The sequence below is a fragment of the Dama dama genome, chromosome 29, assembly GCF_033118175.1.
Source record: "Dama dama isolate Ldn47 chromosome 29, ASM3311817v1, whole genome shotgun sequence".
Taxonomy (NCBI): Eukaryota; Metazoa; Chordata; class Mammalia; order Artiodactyla; family Cervidae; genus Dama; species Dama dama.
The window spans coordinates 66,977,936-66,999,180 of record NC_083709.1 but is presented as its reverse complement, the minus strand read 5'-3'; the positions used below and the strand labels follow the sequence as shown (position 1 = coordinate 66,999,180).

The following is a 21,245-nucleotide window of genomic DNA, read 5'->3' as shown; positions in this document are numbered from 1 at the left end:
ATCATGTCTGGTCAGAAATGCTACAGATTAAGTATATTTACATATGAGTTTAGGGCATTAACTCACAGTCTAGTCAAGCATTTAAAACATGCAGGCATTTACTTTGAGGCTTATGATCTTGTCCTTTATTCATTAAGTAGGTTTCTAGGCTTGTGTTGAATAGAGCTGAGGTCTCCACAATATAAATCTTGTTTTTGATACCTGTGATCACTATAGAAATTTGGCCATAGATGTTAACTAAAGTCTCTCTTCCCTTGCCTGATAATTTGGAAGTTTTAACTAAAAAAAAAGAATGAAAAATTAATCATAGCCAGGTAGACACTAATCTTTCTGTACTTAAGTGTTTTTTACTTCTGGTTTTCTTGACATGAAATCTTACCTGTCTTTTAAGATTTCAGAATTAATGCCAGCAGGAAAGATATCGATAGGTACTACATGGGAAGCATAGGAAGGACTTTGTGTTTTTGAGCAGTGCTGTTTTGCCTTTAGAGAAAGTTTTTATAAGAGAGATCCATTGCCAGAGGCAGTCTTTGTCTTCCTTATGTTTGTTTTGATGTTTAAGATTAATTTTTTATTTCTTTTGCTCTGCTAACAAAATCATCAAATACCTAGAAAATCCAGACTGTCCTTCATAGGCATGATTCTCCACATTGGTGCAGCTAGCCATGAACTATCCTTTTCTTCTCCCTCTTTTTCCCAGATATCTCCCGGGGCCAATTCAGCACCTCTACCTGGCCATCCTAACAAGGTGATTTGTGAAAGGGTGAGACTTCAGAGCCTGTTCCCTCTCCTCCCAAGTGATCAGAACACTACCGTTCAAGAGGATGCTCACTTCAAAGCTTTCTTCCAGGTTCTTATATATTTACCCTTTGCCTTCGTAGGGCTGAAAGTCACAAGATACATACTAGGTTGTCTCTAGGAAGGCTTGAACCAACATTCTTAGTATCTTCCTACTTCTTGTTTTCTATTGTTTGTGGGAATAAGTATTCTTCTTAGAGGACATCTTTAACTTAATTAGCCAGCTTTTCTGAAGAATGTTTGTCTTCTCTTGAGCTGCTGTTACTATTTGACCACTTAATATTCTTGTTTTTTAATCTTTTGGTCTTAATCACGCATCCTAATAGGTCAAGTTCTGTAGAAAAGTAGAAGATATTACAGAATATGTGAAATTGTATAGAGAAAGAAAAATAGAAGTATGTAAGATATTTTTTAAAGCCATCACTGCTTTGATAGTAATGCACACTACAGAGTTTGATAGTGATGCACATTTCAGAGAGAAAATATGATAACTTGCCTTCTATGACTTTTGATACCTATGGGTAAATGTATTTAAAATTTCATTACATATGAAATGAAAAAAAATTAAGGTATAAATGGATGTAAACTATCATTAGGTTATTAACAAGATTACTAGGATGTGCTCACAGAAATCATTGACTACTGTATTTAAAATCCATTACTCCCCGAGAGTCAAGATTTAGTAATGGAAGTCATCATTACCAGAAAGGAGACTAAGTTACAGAATTGCTTCTGGATACTAGGGCTGTGGGCCGAGACATGTAATTGTACATGTTGAGGTAGTGAGAGTTGCTAGTCAAAGCTAGGACTTTCGGATAGAGCCAGCTTGCCTTCTGTTCATGTGGGAGTGGTAGGCTGGGACTTGAGACCACTTCTGAAAGGGGAATGTTTATGCCGCGTTGGAGAGGCAGGATTTAGAAGCTGACGTAGAGGAGGATCGTGTATAGGTGATCCAGGGCTGTCAGTCTGTTATTCCTTGTGGATCCTGTGTGTCAGGTTCTCTGCTTGGCATGTGTTGTCTCCTTTTGTTTTTAGCCATCATAATAAAGTTCATCTGGATGGTTTTCTAGATGAAGAAATAGCCTCAGAGAATCTCACTGAGATGCCCAATTTACATATCTAGTTATTGATAGAATAGAGACTCAAATCCAACTTCAGCTGTTTCTTATCTCTGTCATACCACCTTACCGGTATTTCTGTAAACACAGTTCACTGCATGTTAAAAGACATCATTTATTGAATTGCATGACATATTTACTGCTGTTTTGGATACAGCATTAGCTTGCAAGAACTTGATCTTTAGTAGTAACTAAGGAAGAAATTGATTTCATACCTTCACTACTGCCACCAGTAAGCAGTTATTTGACACTTCCTATATTCTCTATACTTCCTCTGAGTCTTTAAGCATTAAGGTAACATTAACTAAACTCAAAGAGTAGCTGCCAAATGCAGTAGATTAAAACCCATATTTTGAAAATAAAACCAAAAAGTTAGCCAGTTCCACTTGAGTGTTAGCAGAAAAGTGAAAGGTTTTTTTTTTTTTGTAGTCCTAATTTAACTTAAACCTTTCTTTGCTCTAACTTAAAAATCAGGCCCTCAGTGTACTTTGCTCCCACGAGAGACTGGAGATTTTCTTTGTCCACTTACTACCCCTACCACTGTTCACATGAAGCAAAGTAAATCCTTCTCACATCCCCTTTGAAATATTGTCAGGTACTTTCAACTAATTCTGATACCAGAATTGAGTATGATGTCCTAGTTCCAGTTATGGTTCTCATCATCATAAAACTGAGTTGCCAAATGAGAAGGAGAACCCGGGCAGCCGTATCCTGCTCCTCAGAAAGTCACTGCCTTGATGCATTGTTTTCTCGCAGCTTTGCTCCAGGTTCTTTCCCTCCCAACTCTTTCTACTTTTCCTTTCCCTTTTTACTCCATCCATTCCAAACAGAATCACCTTACCTCTTCCCATTTTTTTCCCCTAAAACACCCCCTGTACTTTATATTTTAGCTGAAACTATTCTCTTTTGTGAGGACATCATTTCTCCTATAGCCTTCTCTAGGAGTAAAGAAATGATTGGCTTTTCGTGCTTCAAGCGTGGAGTTGGATATGTGACGAGTAAGTAGGATGGTCACAGAGATAAAGGCAAGTGTTGACACTCTCCTGGATCCTTGTTTTTAACCATCAGTCTTTGAACAAAAAGCTCCTCCTATTTTTGATCTCTTTTTTGCCTTTTGTCTTCACTACTTAACCGAGTTTGCATCACTATCCTTGTTTATTGCTTTTTCACTCTGCTCTTTTTTTGCTTATTTTTCTAGTCAAAATATTTCAAATTTTGTGTGCTTTTTAATTTTTAAAATTATGAAATATTTCACATATGCATGTTGTAAAGTATGAAGATATATGTATTCAAAAATCTACCATGTAGCTTAAGAAATCAACTATTACCAATATTTTTGAACATTTCTATAAAAATGATGGTTTTGTTTTTCTTGCTTTGAATTTTTTTTTACAAAAAAGGTTTAAGAAGCACATTTACATCTCTGTAAAAATAGGCCTGTATTTAAAATTAGAATCAAGGTGCTTATCATTTTTTAATTTAAAATTAAGGCATAATTACAGTGGAATTCACCTTTTTTGTGTACAGCTCTGTGAGTTTTGACAGAAGCATACAGATGTGGAACCGATACGATCAAGATATGATAGTTTCAGTAGCACACCGCCCCCCCCCGCCCCCCAAATTCTGTCACATCTGTTTGCCATCAGCCCCCTGCAGTTTTAAAATTAGCAGTTGCGTATAGCACAGGGAGCTCGACTCTGTGCTCTGTGATGACCTGGAGAGATGGGAGGAAGGGGGTGGGAGGGAAGTCCGAGAGGGAGGGGATGTATGTGTACACACAGCGGGCTCACTTCCAGCGTAGCAGAGCAGTCCCAGCCAGCAGACGTGAAGTGAGCAGTCACTGTACCCCCAGCCAGCTCGGTGATTGTGAGTGGAGACTGCACGCTTTCATTCAAAAGTCAGCTGCGTTGTGGAGAACTTGAATTTCAGATGTGGCACAGCCCTTGATTTGAGGAGTGTGTGTGTGTGTGTGTGTGTTTAACATACATATACTTTTTAATATCCTTTTCCATTACGGCTTATCATGGGACAGTGAATATAGTTCTTTGTGCTCTCCAGTGGGAGCGTGTTTATCCATTCTGTGTATAAATGCTTGCATCAGCTAACCCCAGCCTCCCATCTCACCCTCCAGCCCGCTCCCCCCTGGCAACCCCAGGTCTGTTCTCCATGCCTGTGGGTCTATTTCTGTTTCATAGATAGGTTCATTTGTGTCGTACTTTAGATTCCACATATAAGTGGTATCATATGGTATTTGTCTTTCTCTGACTTTACTTTTTATGGTAATCTCTAGTTGCACCCATGTTACTGCAAGTGGCATTATTATCATTAATCTGAGTAGTAGTCCATTTTACTTATAAATTTTATATATATATATATAAATAAATCACATCTTCCTGATTCATGTATCTGTCAGTGGACATTTAAATTGTTTCCATGTCTTGGCTATTGTCTGTAGTGTTCCTGTGAACATAGGGGTGAATGTATCATTTTGAATTAAGAATTTTGTCTGGATATATGTATGCTTCAGAGTGGAATTGCTGGATTGTATGGTAATTTTAGTTTTCAGAGGAAACTCAATACTGTTTTCCATAGTGGCTATACCAACTTTGAGTCCCACCAATATTGTAAGAGGTCCCCTTTCCTCCTCAGGTAGGCATCTTAATACAGCTAGATAGCAACTTCAATCTATACATTTACTGCAGTTAGGTGATTGAAATTTGTCAATTTATGCAAATAAAGAAATACATTGTTTCTGAAAGAGAAGACTACTTATTGTAAAAATGTGTATTCTCTTAAGTTCATAGACATAATAAAAATTTCAGCCAAAAAATAAAGGAAAAATTTCATTTTAGAACTTTACAGTTATCCTTAAATTCATAAGGAAAATTAACAAAGGAAACACAGGAACTTTTCCCAAAATTGTCATAAAGGGAAATATGCCACAATGATACTAAATCATATTGTAAAGAAATAGTTCCATGTTATTGAGTTCCATGTTGTTTAAATCCAGTGGCTGTTTTTCAACCCTCCTTCTACATGACCTCTCAATTAAGTTGGTGAAAAAATAATTGAGGTTTCGGACCATGAATTTTGAACCATTGTAACTAGGCTCAAACACATCTTTATTGATGAAAATAGGAATCATTACAATCAACAGATTTTTGCCAACGAGATATAAGTTAGTTTATTCCCATAGCATAAAAATTTGTGCCTTGGGATTCGACTGACTCTTGGAAAGCATTTTCTGCCTCCTGCTGGTTGTGGAAGCATTTTCCCTGCAAGAAGATGTTGAGATGGTTGAAGGAAGTGGCAGTCAGTTGCCGAGAAGTCGGGTGAACATGGTGGGTGAGGCAAAGCTTCGCAGCCCGATTCACTCAGCTTTCGCAGCATCACTTGTGAGATGTACGATCTGATGCTGTGGAGAAGAGTTGGGCCCGTCCTGCTGACCAGTGTTGTCTGTAGGCATTGCAGTTTTCAGTGCATCTCACTGATTTGCCGAGCATACTTCTCAAATGTAACAGTTTCACCAGGATTCAGAAAGCTGTAGTGGATCAGAGCGGCAGCAGACCACCAAACATTGACCATGACCTTTTTTTGGTGCAAGTTTGGCTTTGGGAAGTGCTTTGGAGCTTCTTGGTCCAACCACTGAGCTGGTCGTATAAAATCCACTTTCTGTCACACATCACAGTCTGATGAGAAATGATTCGTTGTTGCATTCAAAATGATATTTTTGATTTTTCGATCAGCTCTTGGGGCACCACCCACTTACCAAGCCTTTTCAGCTTTCCAGTTTGCTTCAAATGCCAAACGACTGTAGAATGGTCGATGTTGAGTTCTTTGGCAACTTCTCATGTAGTTGTGAGAGGATCAGCTTCAATGATCCTCTCAATTGGTCCTTGTCAACTTCCAACTTCCATTATGCTTGTTATCGTCAAGTCTCGCATCTCCTTTGCAAAACTTGAACCACCACTGCACTGGATGTTTGTTAGCAGTTCCTGGGCCAAATGTGTTGATGTTGTGCATTGTCTCTGCTGCTTTATGACCCATTTTGAACTTGAATAAGAAAATCGCTCCAATTTGCTTTTTGTCTAACATAATTTCCCTAGTCTGAAATAAATATAAACAGCAGGTTACAAGTTACTAGCAAAAAAATTAGAAATAATGCATTAAAATGAGGTATAACATAACCACACTTATTTAAGAATGTGTCTCAATATCAAACAGAAAAGTGCAACATTGCAAAACTGCAATTACTTTTGCATCAACCTAATAGTTGACTCCTTGAAACTCCATTCCATTGGCTTTCACCTTCACACTCCATGCTCCTTTCATCAGCTACTCAACATAAAAATGTTGGAGCTTCTTAGGATTTAGCACTGGACCTCTTTTTCACTATATAAATCATTGATATTTTGAGCAATTTTCTCACTGCCTGCAACTTCTTTGACATACCATCCATCTGTATACCAAAAATTCCTGAATTAACATTTCTAATTTGAGCTTCAGTTGTCTGCACAACTCCATGTGCATAGTTCAGAGAGATCCCTTGATTTCAGGTTGTTCTTAATAGCTTTTCTGTTTTTGTTGGTTTCATATTTATGCCTCAGATTATTTTATTTATCCTTGTTTATAGCTTCTGTGGAAGTAAATACAGCATTCGAACACACTACATTTACAGCATCAAGATAAATCAGTTTGTGAACCAGTGGTGTTTTGTGTAATTAAAAATTAAGAAAAATCTAGGACTTAGGTTGTTAATAATTATTCAGAAGTTAGCCACACAGGCCTCCCTAAACTCAGGAAGCCACTGCTGGCCTAGTAGTTATGCCAGTGATACAGTAATTTAATATTTTCACACAGTAATTTATCCTCTTCATTATGGTGGGACTGCATTAGTTATACCACTAGAGTCCCTTTGTAAGCACTCATTGCATTCTGTTCTTTGTCATTCTGTTCTTTGGCCTTTTATGAAAAAAAAACACACAAACTTGGGCCATATCAAAAGCAAAGTCTTGATTTTTTTTTTTTTTTTATAATGTCTCCTGCAGTAACTTTTGAAAACAGAACAGTAAAAGCCTCCCCCTCCCCCATATCTTTAAGTAAAATAACATTCCAGGAGGATGTACTTTTAGAGTGGTTATGAAGTTCGATTTTGTTCTGAAACATTTTGAGCTGAGAACTATCAAAGCTGTACTTTAGAAAATTAAAGTTCTGTGTGAATTATGTCAGACAGGACTGTATATACCTCGTGTAGTTCAAAGGCAGTATATCACTGAATTGTCTTTGGTACATCTTCACTAATAGAAACACCTTTTACATAAATTTGAATATAGTTTAAGTCAAGACTTCTGTTTGTGGAGAATTAAGTGAGAGAATGTGTAGAGATCATTTTGTAAATTACATTGTGTGGTTCCAGTATAAAGTTAATTTCCAGCATTCCCCCTGCTTATTATTTACAAAAAGGGAACTGTCTGTGTTTATTCTTTATCAGTTGCTCTATGTAGAGTGAGCGTTTCGGTTTTCTGATCGCTTTCATGTCTCTTAGTTTTTTAAGGAACCTCCATACCGTATACTCCATAGTGGCTGTATCAACTTAGATTCTCACCAGCGGTTCAAGAGGGTTCCCCTTTCTCCACAACCTCTTCAGCATTTATTGTTCATAGACTTCTAAATGATGGCTGTCGTCATGTCTTTTATTTTTAATTCATAGAATTCATTGAGTGTTTTCTCTGCATGCTTGCATGCCAAGTCGCTTCAGTCTTGTCTGACTCTTTGTGACCCCGTGGACAGTAGTCCGCCAGTCTCCTCCGTCCATGGGATTCTCTAGGCAGGAATACTGGAGTTGTTGCCATGCCCTCCTCCCAGGGATCTTCCCCACCCAGGGATCTAACCCGTGTCTCTTGAGTCTCAAGCATTGGCAGGTGGGTCCTTCACACTAGCACTGCATGTGGAATGAGAAATTTAGTCTTTTGTCAAAGATGTAAGGCAAATAGAGAAAGTCTGGAAGTTTAAAAGAGGACTGGAAACTCATAAATCATTCTGTACTTACTTGTGAGTCTGAGATGAGTGGTGGTCCTAAATAAGGTCCAGGTGGAGAGGGGACCAGGTTTCTGGAAATTTTACCTCTTGATTCTAGTTGCCCCCTTGTTCCTTTGAGAAGGAAGTCCTCAGGGCTCACTAGTGGTTGCTGAAGTCGGAGGCCCATTTAAATCACCATTTTAAATCTGGAACTTGGAACCTGGTTCTGCTTTGCAGAAGGTTTGCATTATCTTCCAAAACTTCCTGGTTGAGATATATAAATATATATTTATATTTTATGTGTGTTTATATATGTACATATGCACATGTGTTTGTGTGTATTTTTCCCCCATGGCATTCAGCATTTAACAATTTGTGATTTGCTTTTTTTTTTAAACCATGCAATACTTTTATGGGGTTTTTTTACTTCTAATAAGAATGTTTGGTTATAGAGATTTGGGGTTAGATAGATGTAATCCTCTACGCATTTTATTAGATGCTAAATACTGAGTTAGAGTTTCATAGAGTACTCAAATTGATAAGGAATATGAAACAACATTGCATGTAATAAACTCTTTAATAATTCCCTGTCCCTAAATATCAGTTTGTGGTTTCCTATTACTTTGACTGGAAAAGCAAGGCTTATTACCATAGTGAATGAGCTCGCTCGCGTCCACGTTATTGCCTAGTCTTTGTCTCTTACACCCTGAGAACCTTTTACAACAGAAAGAGAAGGGATGGGAAATTTTCTCAGTCATCTCCATTCTTAAAAGTAATAGCTTTGTTGTAAAATAAGAATATGCTAATGCACGACCTGAACATCACTGAAAATCTGATAGCCTGAGGTTTTTAAGGTTATTTTTGTGAATCTGTCCATTCTCCTCAGTATCAATAATCTCAGATATGCAGATGACGCCACCCTTAGGGCAGGAAAAAAAGAAGAACTAAAGAGCCTCTTGATGGAAGTGAAAGAGGAGAGTGAAAAAGGTGGCTTAAAACTCAACATTCAAAAAACTAAGATCATGGCATCCAGTCCCATCACTTCATGGTAAATACATAAGAGAAACAATGAAAACAGTAAGAAACTTTGTTGTCATCGGCTCCAAAATCACTGCAGATGGTGACTGCAGCCATGAAATTAAAAGACCCTTTGCTCCTTGGAAGAAAAGCTATTACTAACCTTGACTGCTAATATGCTAACTGACACCATATTAAAAAGCAGAGACATTACTTTGCCAACAGAGGTCCATGTAGTCAGAGCTATGGTTTTTCCAGTAGTCATGTATGGATGTGAGAGTTGGACTATAAAGAAAGCTGAGTGGTGAAGAATTGATGCTTTTGAACTGTGGTGTTGGAGAAGACTCTTGAGAGTCCCTTGGGCTGCAAGGAGATCCAACCAGTCCATCCTAAAGGAGATCAGTCCTGGGTGTTCATTGGAAGGACTGATGCTGAAGCTGAAACTCCAATACTTTGGCTACCTGATGCGAGGAGCTGACTCATTTGAAAAGACCCTGATGCTGGGAAAGATTGAGGGCAGGAGGAGAAGGGGACGACAGAGGATGAGATGGTTGGATGGCATCACCGACTCAATGGACATGAGTTTGAGTAAACTCCGGGAGTTGGTGATGGACAGGGAGGCCTGGTGTGCTGCAGTCCGTGGGGTCGCAAAGAGTCGGACACAACAGCAACTGAACTGAATTGTGGTGCTGGAGAAGACTCTTAGGAGTCCCTTGGAGAACAAGGGGATCAAACTAGTCCATCCTAAAGGAGATCAGTCCTGAATATTCATTGGAAGGACTGATGGCTGAAGCTGAAACTCCAGTACTCTGGCCACCTGATGCAAAGAGCCAACTCATGAGAAAAACCCTGATGCTGGGAAAGATTGAAGGCAGGAGCAGAAGGGGATGACAGAGGATGAGATGTTGGATGGCATCACCAACTCAATGGACATGAGTTTGAGCGAGTTCTAGGATATGGTGAAGGATAGGGAACCCTGACACGCAGCAGTCCATAGGGTCACAAAGAGTCGAACGCAACTGAACAACATTCTGCTCCATTTGGGCAGTGGATTTTTAGAATTCAGAGTTTCGTGTCTTGGTTTGCATTAAGCTTTGAGGTACAGGTTATACATATGAAGGATCAGATGGTAAAGAATCTGCCTGCAATGCAGAAGACCCAGGTTCAATCCCTGGGTTGGGAAGATCTCCTGGAGAAGGGAGTGGCAGCGTACTCCAGTATTCTTGCCTGGAGAATTCCACGGATAGAGGAGCCCCGGGGGCTACAGTCCATGGGGTCACACAGAGTTTGACACGACTTAGCAGCTGACGCTTTCACCTTTTATACATATGAAAGCTGGTGATGACGCATCACTAGTATTTTGTACTTTAAAAAGTCAATATTAATGAAGTCTGTTTTACGAAATTTGGCGATCACTTACACGTGTAGTTCATGTTTGAGTTTGTGAAGTCTTAGTTGTTCTGTCGTTTTGTTTTAATCAGAATATCTAAATTTCGTTGGTTATTTTTCACTTTTTTTAGGATTATCGAAACATAGCTGATTTTCTTATTAAAATCAGGGGTAACAAGTATAGTTTTAATAGCACCATTAAGTATAGGGTTTCCCTGATAGCTCAGTTGGTAAAGAATCCACTTGGAACGCAGGAGACCCCGGTTCGATTCCTGGGTTGGGAAGATGCTCTGGAGAAGGGATAGGCTACCCATTCCAGTATTCTTAGGCTCGTTTGTGTCTCAGCTGGTAAAGAATCTGCCTGCAGTGCGGGACACCTGGGTTCTATCCCTGAATTGGGAAGATCCTTTGGAGAAGGGAAAGGCTACCCACCCAGTATTCTGGTCTGGAGAATTCCATATAGTCCATGGGGTCGCAAAGAGTCGGACACGACTGAGCGACTTTCACTTTCACTAAACTATAGGAATAAATAAAGTTAGTATGGTGAGGAAAATTACAAGAAACTTGTATATGGTTCAGAAAACTACTTCCTATTTTTGCTATAATGGCAAATTTGAATTATAGTGTTCCTTAATATAATTTAGAATGATCCAAAGCAGTTGCTTCATTCCTATCAGTTTAGTCAATTGTTTTATATGTTTTATATCTTAAAATCTAATGTTGTAGTATGTAGCCTCATGTATTCTTTAGCTAATATTAACATGATTTTTGTTCTAACAGCAGGTGCCAACCAGAAGTGCTCTAGGGACTTTCCTGGTGGTCCCTGGTTAAGCCCCTTCGCGTCTGATGCAGGAGGCGTGGTTTTGATCCCTGGTCGGGGAACTACGATCCTACATCCTCATGGCACAGCTGCCTGCCCCAAAATGCTCTGATACCCAAATAGAATTTGCAGGAGTAAACTGGAGACAGGAGAGGCTCTTATTAGAAAACACATGGCCCTCATCAGACTGTTAACTTACAGTTTTGACAGTTTTGGTGAAACTCAATTGGAAGATTGATTTGTGTGAGGAATCCTGGAGAGTTAATAATTCAAATAAGTTATCCGTACCAATTTTGTAGCTAGTGAGCAAGAAAGCTTGAATTATCCACCACTCTGATGATCTACCTGAAATGTCTTTCCCCAAGATATCTTTAGATGATATTTTAGTTAAGAACTGATGAAATAAATAGACTGTTTTTTAATGTTTTAAGTAAATCTTACTTTGTCCACGTAATTGCTTTAAAGAATAAATGTAATTGCCTTAAAACAATGGGAATAAAGAGGTAGACAAGTGTGGTTTAGAATCAAATCACAGGCCTACTTAAATTATACCCTCTCCTAAATGGATCTCTCAGCTGCACAGTAATGCCTAAAAGAGTGACTAGTAACTATGGGAAGGCATAGTAGAATTTCAGTTAAAATTGGAGTTTCAAAGAGGTGGTCAGGTGCCATTTGTTGTTTAGTTACTAAGTTCTGTCCAACTCTTTTGCAACCTCATGGACTGTGGCTCGCCAGGTTCCTCTGTCCGTGGGATTTCCCAGGCAAGAACACTGGGGTGAGTTGCCATCTCCTTCTCCAGAGGACCTTCTCAACCCAGGAAACGAACCTGCATCTCCTGCGTTGGCAGGTGGATTCTTTACCACTGAGCCCCCTGGGATGCTCAGTCAAGTACAATACAAATTGCTTATTACCCTATCATATATGTATGTTGTTACCTGATTAGTTTTATGGTGATTTTAAAGAAAGAGTTAACTTTGCATTTGATCTGTCTTTCTTACCCCACCCCTCACATCTTTTATAAATAATTAATTTGAGTTGATAGTGTATCTTTTCCCTCCTTTACGCTTGGAGGTAAACGTACTTAAACATCTGTGCATGTAAATAGTAATGCAAAAGCCCTTTCAGAGTCTTACCCTGTTGGTTGGTTTTGTTGGCAGAGTGAAGACAGTCCGAGCCCCAAGAGACAGCGCCTGTCTCACTCAGTCTTCGATTACACGTCAGCATCACCAGCTCCCTCTCCACCAATGCGACCATGGGAGATGACATCAAATAGGCAGCCCCCTTCAGTTCGACCAAGCCAGCATCACTTCTCAGGGGAACGATGCAACACGCCTGCACGCAACAGAAGGAGGTTAGTTGGTTATTATTACTTATTAAATCTTTGGTCACTGGTAGAGTGTTTTTAAACATCAGAAACCATTTTTTTCTGTAGGCATTTTATAAATATATCAACACCTTTATCTCTGTACACTCACACACAAACAACATTACAAGTTGTTTAGACTACCACACTACATCATGATAATTTGTTTAGCTTGGGATTGACAGATGTAGAAATTGTATAAGAGGCTCAAGTGATTTACTTAAAATCAATCCATACCATTATATATGAATTCAACTACCTCAAGGTTTAAGACTTTTTGTGGGCTAATAACCTTCAATCCATATTACCGAAAAATGCATTTTATAATTTACAATGGTACTTTAAAATCCCTGTAGATGATGACTGCAGCCGTGAAATTAAAAGATGCTTGCTCCTTGCAAGAAAAGCTATGACAAACCTAGACAGTGTAGTAAAAAGCAGAGACATTATTTTGTCAACAAGTCTGTCTAGTCAAGGCTGTGGTTTTTCCAGTAGTCATGTATGGATGTGAGAGTTGGACCATAAAGAAGGCTGAGCACCGAAGAATTGATGCTTTTGAACTGTGTTGCTGGAGAAGACTATTGTAAGACCCTTGGACTGCAAGGAGACCAAACCAGTCAATCCTGAAGGAAAAGAGTGCTGAATATTCATTGGAAGGACAGATGCTGAAGCTCTAATACTTTGACCACCTGATGCAAAGAGCCGACGCTTTGGAAAAAGACGCTGATGCTGGGAAATATAGAAGGCAGGAGGAGAAGGGGACAACAGAGAATGAGATGGTTGGATGGCATCACGGACTCAATGGACATGAGTTTGAGCAAGTTCCAGGAGATGTTGAAGGATAGGGAAGCCTGGTGCGCTGCAGTTCATGGGGTCACAAAAAGTCAGACACGACTTGAGCAACTGAACAACATCAGTGGAAGTCTTAGGAATGAGCAGTCTCTTCTTCACTCCATTATTATCCATCCCATTCTTACAAATGAATAACCTCTCTCCACAAATATTCCTTCTGTATTCTCTAAGGCAGCTGTGGCTTAATTAAGTTTCCTTTCAAATTGAGGACCCTGTGATATGAGGAGTGACTGAAGTTTAGTTCAACTTTCAGTCCTCTATTCTATGTGGGACTTGGCTCTTGCTTTTTTTTCTCCAGGGAATACATTTCCTGAGCTGCTTCCTGTTTAGTAGTGGCCTGAGGTCATACCTTTCCTTTTCCAAGGATATAGAGCATCCTTGAAGTGAGATAACTGTTTATGTTTCCAGGATGTTGATAATCTAAGAAGTATTGATGATCTCGAAGTAGTAAGGTGTTACAGACTGAATATGTTTCCTGAATATGTTTCCATAGGCTGATGCCTTAACCCACAGTGTGGATGAATTTGGAGATGGGGCCTCTAAGGAAGTAATTAAGGCTAAATGAAATCATCAGGACAGGTCCCTGATCCAAGAGGATTAGTGTCCTTACAAGACTCCAGGGAGAGAGCTTTCACCAGAAATCAAGCATGCTGGCACCTTGACCTTGGACATTTAGTCTCTAGAACTTGAGAAAATAAATTTCTGTTATTTAAGCCAGTCTGTGATATGTTGTTAGGGCAGCCTTTAGGGAACTTAATTTTGGCTCAGACGGTAAAGAATCTGCCTGTAATGTAGGAGACTTGGGTTTGATCCCTAAATTGTGAAGATCCCCTGGAGTAGGGAATAGCTACCCATTTCAATATTCTTGCCTGGAGAATTCCATGGACAGAGGAGTCTGACGGGCTATAGTCAGTGGGGTTGAACGAGTCGGACACAACTGAGCGACTAACACACAGGTAACTTAATACTGAAGGGATCTTAAAACCCATCATTTGTTGTTCCAAATCAGACAAGATAAACCTGTTCCTGAGGTATATTCTGTTGAGACCAGTAAACTTTCACATTATCTGATACATTATTACCCAATTATATGGGAATGTTTAAGTAAAATAATGTTATGCCAACCAGGTAAAATATTTCATAGCTGTTAAATATAATAACTTGAGGAAATAACGCCTGAGCACCTGCTGTAATATTTTCTATTGTTTTATGGTGAAATGTGCCATACATTCAGGAGAACTTGTAAAACAAGTGTACATTTAAGAAGGGTAACACACAAGTGTGCCCTACACTTAGGTTAAGATAGAACATCAGAATCCCTCCTTCCTGGAAGATAAACCCTTTCCTGTGATTTGTCGTAACTCCCTTGGTACATCATTTTAATACCTGTAAATACACTCTGAAAACACAATTTTGCGTTCTGTTTAATTCATGTAAGTGTATTGTTTACTAAACAGTCTTCTTTAATGTGGGTAGCAGTATATCACAATCATTTATTGTGATATAATCTTCCATTGAATTAATGTACCATAATTTATGTACCCACCTACTGTTGGGTAATAGTTATGCCCAGTTTGGGTAATAAAAAGAGTTCTGTTAGGACCCTGTCTGTACACAAGTCCTAGTGTGCATGTGTAAGCATTTCATTAAGATAAAAGCCTAGGAGTACAATTGTAGGTCATCAAATGTGTTTTGGACCAGAAAGGGCATGTCAGTGTCTGTTGCTGGATGGCAGTTCAGGTTGAAAAGAAGCATCAGTCTCCATGTCCGTCGAACACAAAGGAGAAATAGGGAGCACTTCCCTAGAAAACAAGCTACAGATTTGTTAACGCCCAGCACTGTGTGTTATTTGTTACCTCCTTCTCACTTGAGTACTATACTTTTGCTGCTGCTGCTGCTAAGTCGCTTCAGTCGTGTCCGACTCTGTGTGACCCCATAGATGGCAGCCCACCAGGCTCCTCCGTCCCTGGGATTCTCCAGGCAAAAATACTGGAGTGGGTTGCCATTTCCTTCTCCGATGCATGCATGCATGCTAAGTCACTTCAGTCGTGTCCGACTCTGTGCTACCCTTTGGACAGCAGCCTAGCAGGCTCCTCCATCCACAGGACTCTCTAGGCAGGAATACTGGAGCGGGTTGTCATGTCCTTCTCCTTAGTCCTTACAGGCTAGCTGTAAGTTTACCTGCCAGCTTTTCTGCTGGAAGTAGGGTTTATAAGCAGATGCAGCATTCAGCAACAATCTGATACAATTTCAGATGCAAAGATGAGCGCACTGGGAATTTACCAAACGTTTGAAGAAAGCCAACAACATGAAAGAGTGTCTGAAACTCAAAGGAAGAACTTGAAGTAACAGTTAATAAAATAACTAAAACAGTTAAGAAATAAGAATAGTTTTCAATTAAGTGTAACATGAGAGAAGTACAAGAGATTGTATCCCTAAAAATCAACTGGAAATCTTAGTTGGTAAATTAATGAACGGGCAGAAAAAGCGTCTTGGTCCTTGGAAGATCAAGTGAAAGAGTTTTCCCAGAATGTAATGTGAAAAGGGAAAAATGGAAAGTGTGGGACAAGAAATTTAAATATTGACAGAGTCATCAGTTATAAATACATCTAATCATATTTCCAGATGGAAACAATAGAAGGGAACAGTTTTTATAGAAATAGTATAAAAATCATTTTCAGGAATTAAAAAACAGGTGTTGAGCAAGATCTTGGTGAAATTCAAGAATGTGCATAAACATTCAGAGAGAAAGTTGAGGAATAAGAGATCTTCCCTTAATCATACACCTTGATCAAGAGGGATTTATCCCAGGGTTGCAAGGATTTTTGTTCAATATTTGCAATTTAGTCTGTGATACACGACATTAGCAAATTGAAGAATAAAAACCATATAATCACCTCAGTAGATGTAGAGACAGCTTTTGATAAAATTTGACACCATTTATGATTTTAAAACTTTTCAGTAGGTAGGCATAGAGGGAACATCCCTCAACATAATAAAGGTCATATGTGACAAATCCACAGCTAACGTCACACTCAACAATGAAAAGCTGAAAGCCTTCCCTCCAAGATCAGGCATTAGACAAAGATGTCCACTCTTGCCACTTTTATTTAGTATGGTTTTAGACATCCTATCCAAAGCAGTTAGATGGAAAAAAGAAATAGAAAGGATCTAAATTGGAAAGGAAGAAATAAAACCATCACTGTTTGCAGGTGATATAATACCATACATAGAAAATCCTAAAGATGCCACCAGAAAACTACTAGAGCTCATCAATGAGTTCAGTGAACTTGCAGGATACAGATTTAATATACTGAAATCTGTTGCATTTCTACACATGAGCAACAAACTATCAGAAAGAGAAATTCAGGAAATAATCTAACTTACCATTGCATCAAAAACAATAAAATATCTAAGAATGAAGCTACCTAAGGAGGCAGAAAACCTTGTACCTGGAAAACTCTAAAGACACTGTTGGAAACAATGGCAGGTGACAAAAACAGATGGAAAGATACACCATGTTCTTGGACTGGAAGAATTAATATTGTTAAAAGGACCAAACTGTGCAAGGCAGTCTACAGATTCAGTGTGATCTCTATCAAAAATACCAATGACATTTTTAATAAAACTAGAACAAATAATTTTAAAATTTCTGTGGAAACACAAAATACCCAAATAGCCAAAACAATCTTGAGAAGAAACAACAGGGCTGGAAGAATCAATTGCTCCCTAACTTTCAGACTATATTGCAAAGCTACAAGCATCAGAAAAGCGTGGTACTGGCATAAAAAGAGAAACATAGATACTGGGACAGGATAGAAAACCCAGAAATACACCCACGTACTACGGTCAGTTTATGACAAAGGAGACAAGAATATACAGTGCAGAAAAAAGTCTCTTCAGTGATGCTGGAAAAATTGGACAGGTACATGGGAAAAAATAGAACATTCCCTAACACCATGTAAAGAAATAAACTCAGTATGGAGGAAAACATGGGCAAACTCTTTGACATAAATTGAAACAGTACTTTTTTGGACCTGGCTCCTAAAGCAAAGAAAATAAAAGCAAAAATAAGCAATTGAGACTTAGTTGACCTTAAAAGCTTTTGCACAGCATAGGACATCAACAACAAAATGAAAAGACAGCATACTGAATGGGAAAAGGTATATGCAAATAATATAACTGGTAAGGAGTTAACTGTCATACGAATATAAACAGCTCATAACAGAAAAACAATTTGATTTTAAAAATAGGCAGAAGACCTGAATAGACATTTTTCCAGAGAGGAAATGTGGATGGCCAACAGATGCCTGGAAAGATACTCAGCATCACTAATCATGAAGTTAATGCAAGTTAAAACCACAGTGAGATATCCCCTCAGCCCTGTTAGAACAGCTATTATCAAAAAGAACATGAAAAGCAAATGTGAGAGAGGCTGTGGAAAAAGAGAACCCTTGCACACTGCTGCTGGGAGTGTAAATTCGCGCACCCACTGTGGAAAATAGTATAGAGGTTTCTCAGCAAAACGAAAAATAGAACTACCGTATGATCCAGCAGTTCCACTCCTGGGTACATATTTCTAAAAAAGAAAAAAACTAACTCAGAAAGATACACACTCCGGTGTTCATGGCAGCACTGTTTTCACTTGCCGAGGTATGGAAACAGCCTAAGTGTCTAACAACAGATTGAATGGATAAAGAATATGTAGTAGAATACTGCTCAGCCAGAAAAAGACTGAAGTTCTGCCATTTGCAGCAGAATGGATGGACTTGGCATTATGCTAAGTGAGATAAGTCAAGAGAAAGACAAATACTGTATGGTATCACTTACGTGTGAAATCTAAAAGGTACAACAAACTAGTGAATATAGCAAAAAAAAAAAAAAAAGACTCATAGGGAGAGGGAAAAAAGGTGAGGACCAATACAGGAATAGGGGATTAAGAGGTACAAACTATTAAGTATAAAATAAGCTCCAGGAATATATTATACAACCCGGGAAACATAGCCAATATATTATAATGATTATAAAGGGAATGTAGCTTTTAAAAATTCTGAGTCACTATGTTGTATATTTCTAACTTACATAATATTGTATGGCAACTATACTTCTAATTAAAACACAAAACCTTTTTGAAAGAATTATTAAAAACTGTATTCTACCTAGGAAGTAGAAGAATAAATGCAGAAAGGAGGATTTAATACGATTTGGTTAGGAAAGGAAAAAAGACATTGCTAAGTCTGAATAAAAGTCTCTTTAAAAAAAGATAAAATTTTTTTTAAAAAATCTGAACATAAATAAAATGAGGACAGAGCAGAGAGAAATAAAAATGTGCAATCCAGATTTTTTTTTTTAATGTAAGTATATGTTTAAAAATCTTAAATGTAGTCACTGGAAGAATAAAACTGGTATATATAGCTTCCACACAATGAAACAGATAAACAGCAAGTAGTCTAGAAAACTCAATCCAACAAAGGTACGTAAGTGAACCAGGAGGGAAATAGCCTTGTGCTATTTATATGTCTAAAACAAAGTGATAAAGTAGTATCTATCACTGATATAAAAGTCAATTGAGAAATATTTGTCCATCTTTTATCACTGTTTCTTATTTCTAGATTTTTCAAATAATTATGCTTTCTAAATGTTCTACCACAAAGTCATATACATAACATTTAATAAGAGGAAATTCAGGAAAGATAGGGATCAAAATTGTCAAGGAATATGCATTTCAGCATGAGGACTTGGGTCTTAATTTGTGTGAGTTTTGAGTTTCTGAGATCATGTTTGATTAGGGAAGTAAGAGCAAGAAGCAACAATGGATTCAAATAATAATAAAAGGGGCCCTTAGGTTTGTGAACAGGATGAGTGTTTTTTGGGAGATGATCTGGTCGTGATCTGGGCGTGTATATTTTGTATTTTGGTTTTAAAGTGCACATTTTTTCACATCACAATATATCTATATTGATGGTATAAAGTGAAGTGTCAGTCTCTCAGTCGTGTCCAAGACTTTTCAACCCCGTGGATGGTGGCCCGCCAGACTCCTCTGTCTGTGGAATTGTCCAGGCAAGAACACTGGAGTGGGTTGCCATTCCCTTCTCCAGGGGATCTTCCTGAGTCAAGGACTGAACCCAAGTCTCCCACATTGGAGGCAAATTCTTTACCATCTGAGCCACAGGGACGCCTGTAGCATAGTCTGATTGGCAGCTTTCTCCCTCTTTTTAGTGATACATTAAATGGTCCTTTAAAATAGTTGTACAGATACAGATATGTGCATATACATAGATAAATCTTCTTGTTCTTTTCTCTTAGGCTCAAAACAGTGAAGCAGTCAGCACACTTAGCTTTCAAATACCATTCCGCAGTTGAAGGAAGCAGGACTCTCTGGAGTCTCCTTTGGAGAACTGGTTAATTCCAGAGTCTGTGTAGGAAAATACTGGATGAGCCTAGTGCACATTGTGGTCCCTATATTAAGGAAGTACTCAAAAGGATAAGGACAATAGTAGAAGATCACAGGAGCCAAAATGCTCCCATTGAACAGAGTTGAAATAATTTGAACAACAAAATAAAATGACTGTGGTGGATTATCACCTAAAGAATAAAATAAATATCCATTATCCCCTACTCATAAATAACTAAACAAGTGAGAGAGAAGGAGCAACTCTTCTTTATAGAATTGCAGTTGATATATATGGAGGATACTAAGGGAGTAGAAAATCACCATTAGAATATCAGAATAGAGTGATTGCTGAAGGTCCATTCATGCAATCTAAAGTTATTGGCAGACTTTTAGCAAAAGCAGAATATTTGCATGATTCAGTGTATCTCCCCAAGAAAACAAAATCTATCACTGCTTCCATTTACCCCTTCTCTTTGTTTGCCGTGAAGTGATGGGACTGGATGCCGTGATCTTAGTTTTTTTATTGTTGAGGTTCAAGCCAGCCATTTCACTCTTCCTCTTTTACCTTCATCAAGAGGCTCTTTAGTTCCTCTTCACTTTCTGCTATTAGAGTGGTATCATCTGCATATCTAAGGTTGTTGATATTTCTCCTGGCAACCCACTCCAATATTCTTTCCTGGAGAACCCCATGGACAGTAAGAAAATAGGGTCTTGGCAGAAACCTGTTTAGCCAAGTGATTGGTAATACATACATATGCGTGAGTGATGCATATCAGTGTCGTGGCCCTTTATACAGTGCACTGAAAAGGGCCTATCAACTCCGTGATATCCTTTCCAGTAATATGTAACGTCGTGCAAACCATGAGAAAGCGTCAGACAAACCTGGGTTAAGGTTCATTCTGCCGAGTAAGTGTGTCTTCAGAGGGATCAAGGTCACGGAAGACTGAGCTGTCATGGAATGGCAAAGACTAAGGAAGCTTGACCACTATGCAATAATGGGACCTTGTGTTGGATTATGAAACAGTGAGGGAACATTGGTAGAAAAACTGGGTGAAATTGGAATACATTGTGTTGTTTAACTAATAGTATGATACCAAGGTTCATTTCTTAATTTTGATTATTTTTTGTATTCTAATGGAAGATACTAACATGAGGGAGAGCTGGGTAAGGGTTATGCAAAGACTGTACGAAAAGTATCTCAAAATAAAACATAAAAGTAAGTTCTAAGGTAGATGGCACCTGAAAATCAATGAAATACAGTTTGTCGGTTTTGAAGCAGAAATGCAAAACAGTTATGCTGAACATAAAGATAGAGGAAGCAGTGAATGGAGCAGGAGCCTTGCGGGTTAGTATTAAGAGCACTATGGAGGAATTAATATCACAAAAAAATGTCCCTTGTTCTTTTTAAGACTGGGCAATTGAGAGAAGAAACAGATTTAGAGGTGCAGAGTGCAACAGTGAAGGGAAAGGTGACCT

General features: G+C 38.6%; 1 protein-coding gene and 1 long non-coding RNA gene across 8 annotated transcripts in view; one reads left to right on the top strand and one right to left on the bottom strand.

Annotated features, from left to right (window-relative positions):
• Nucleotides 1-21,245, top strand: part of RNF38 (ring finger protein 38) — a 118,882-nt gene that overhangs the window by 71,783 nt on the left and 25,854 nt on the right. For 4 of the 7 annotated variants that reach the window (XM_061132590.1, XM_061132587.1, XM_061132588.1 and 1 more), the window contains exons 2-3: nt 701-850; nt 12,318-12,511. In XM_061132590.1, coding sequence (XP_060988573.1) covers nt 12,405-12,511 — 107 coding nt within the window. In that variant the 5' untranslated portion in view covers nt 701-850; nt 12,318-12,404. The remainder of the gene's footprint in view (nt 1-700; nt 851-12,317; nt 12,512-21,245) is intronic. The other 3 variants (XM_061132591.1, XM_061132589.1, XM_061132585.1) reach the window with 1 other exon arrangement.
• LOC133048804 (uncharacterized) lies at nt 3,682-12,430 on the bottom strand. Its single transcript, XR_009691119.1, has 3 exons — nt 12,294-12,430; nt 7,966-8,198; nt 3,682-6,023 (listed from the first exon to the last, which is right to left on the bottom strand). It is a non-coding gene; the product is annotated as an uncharacterized LOC133048804 (long non-coding RNA).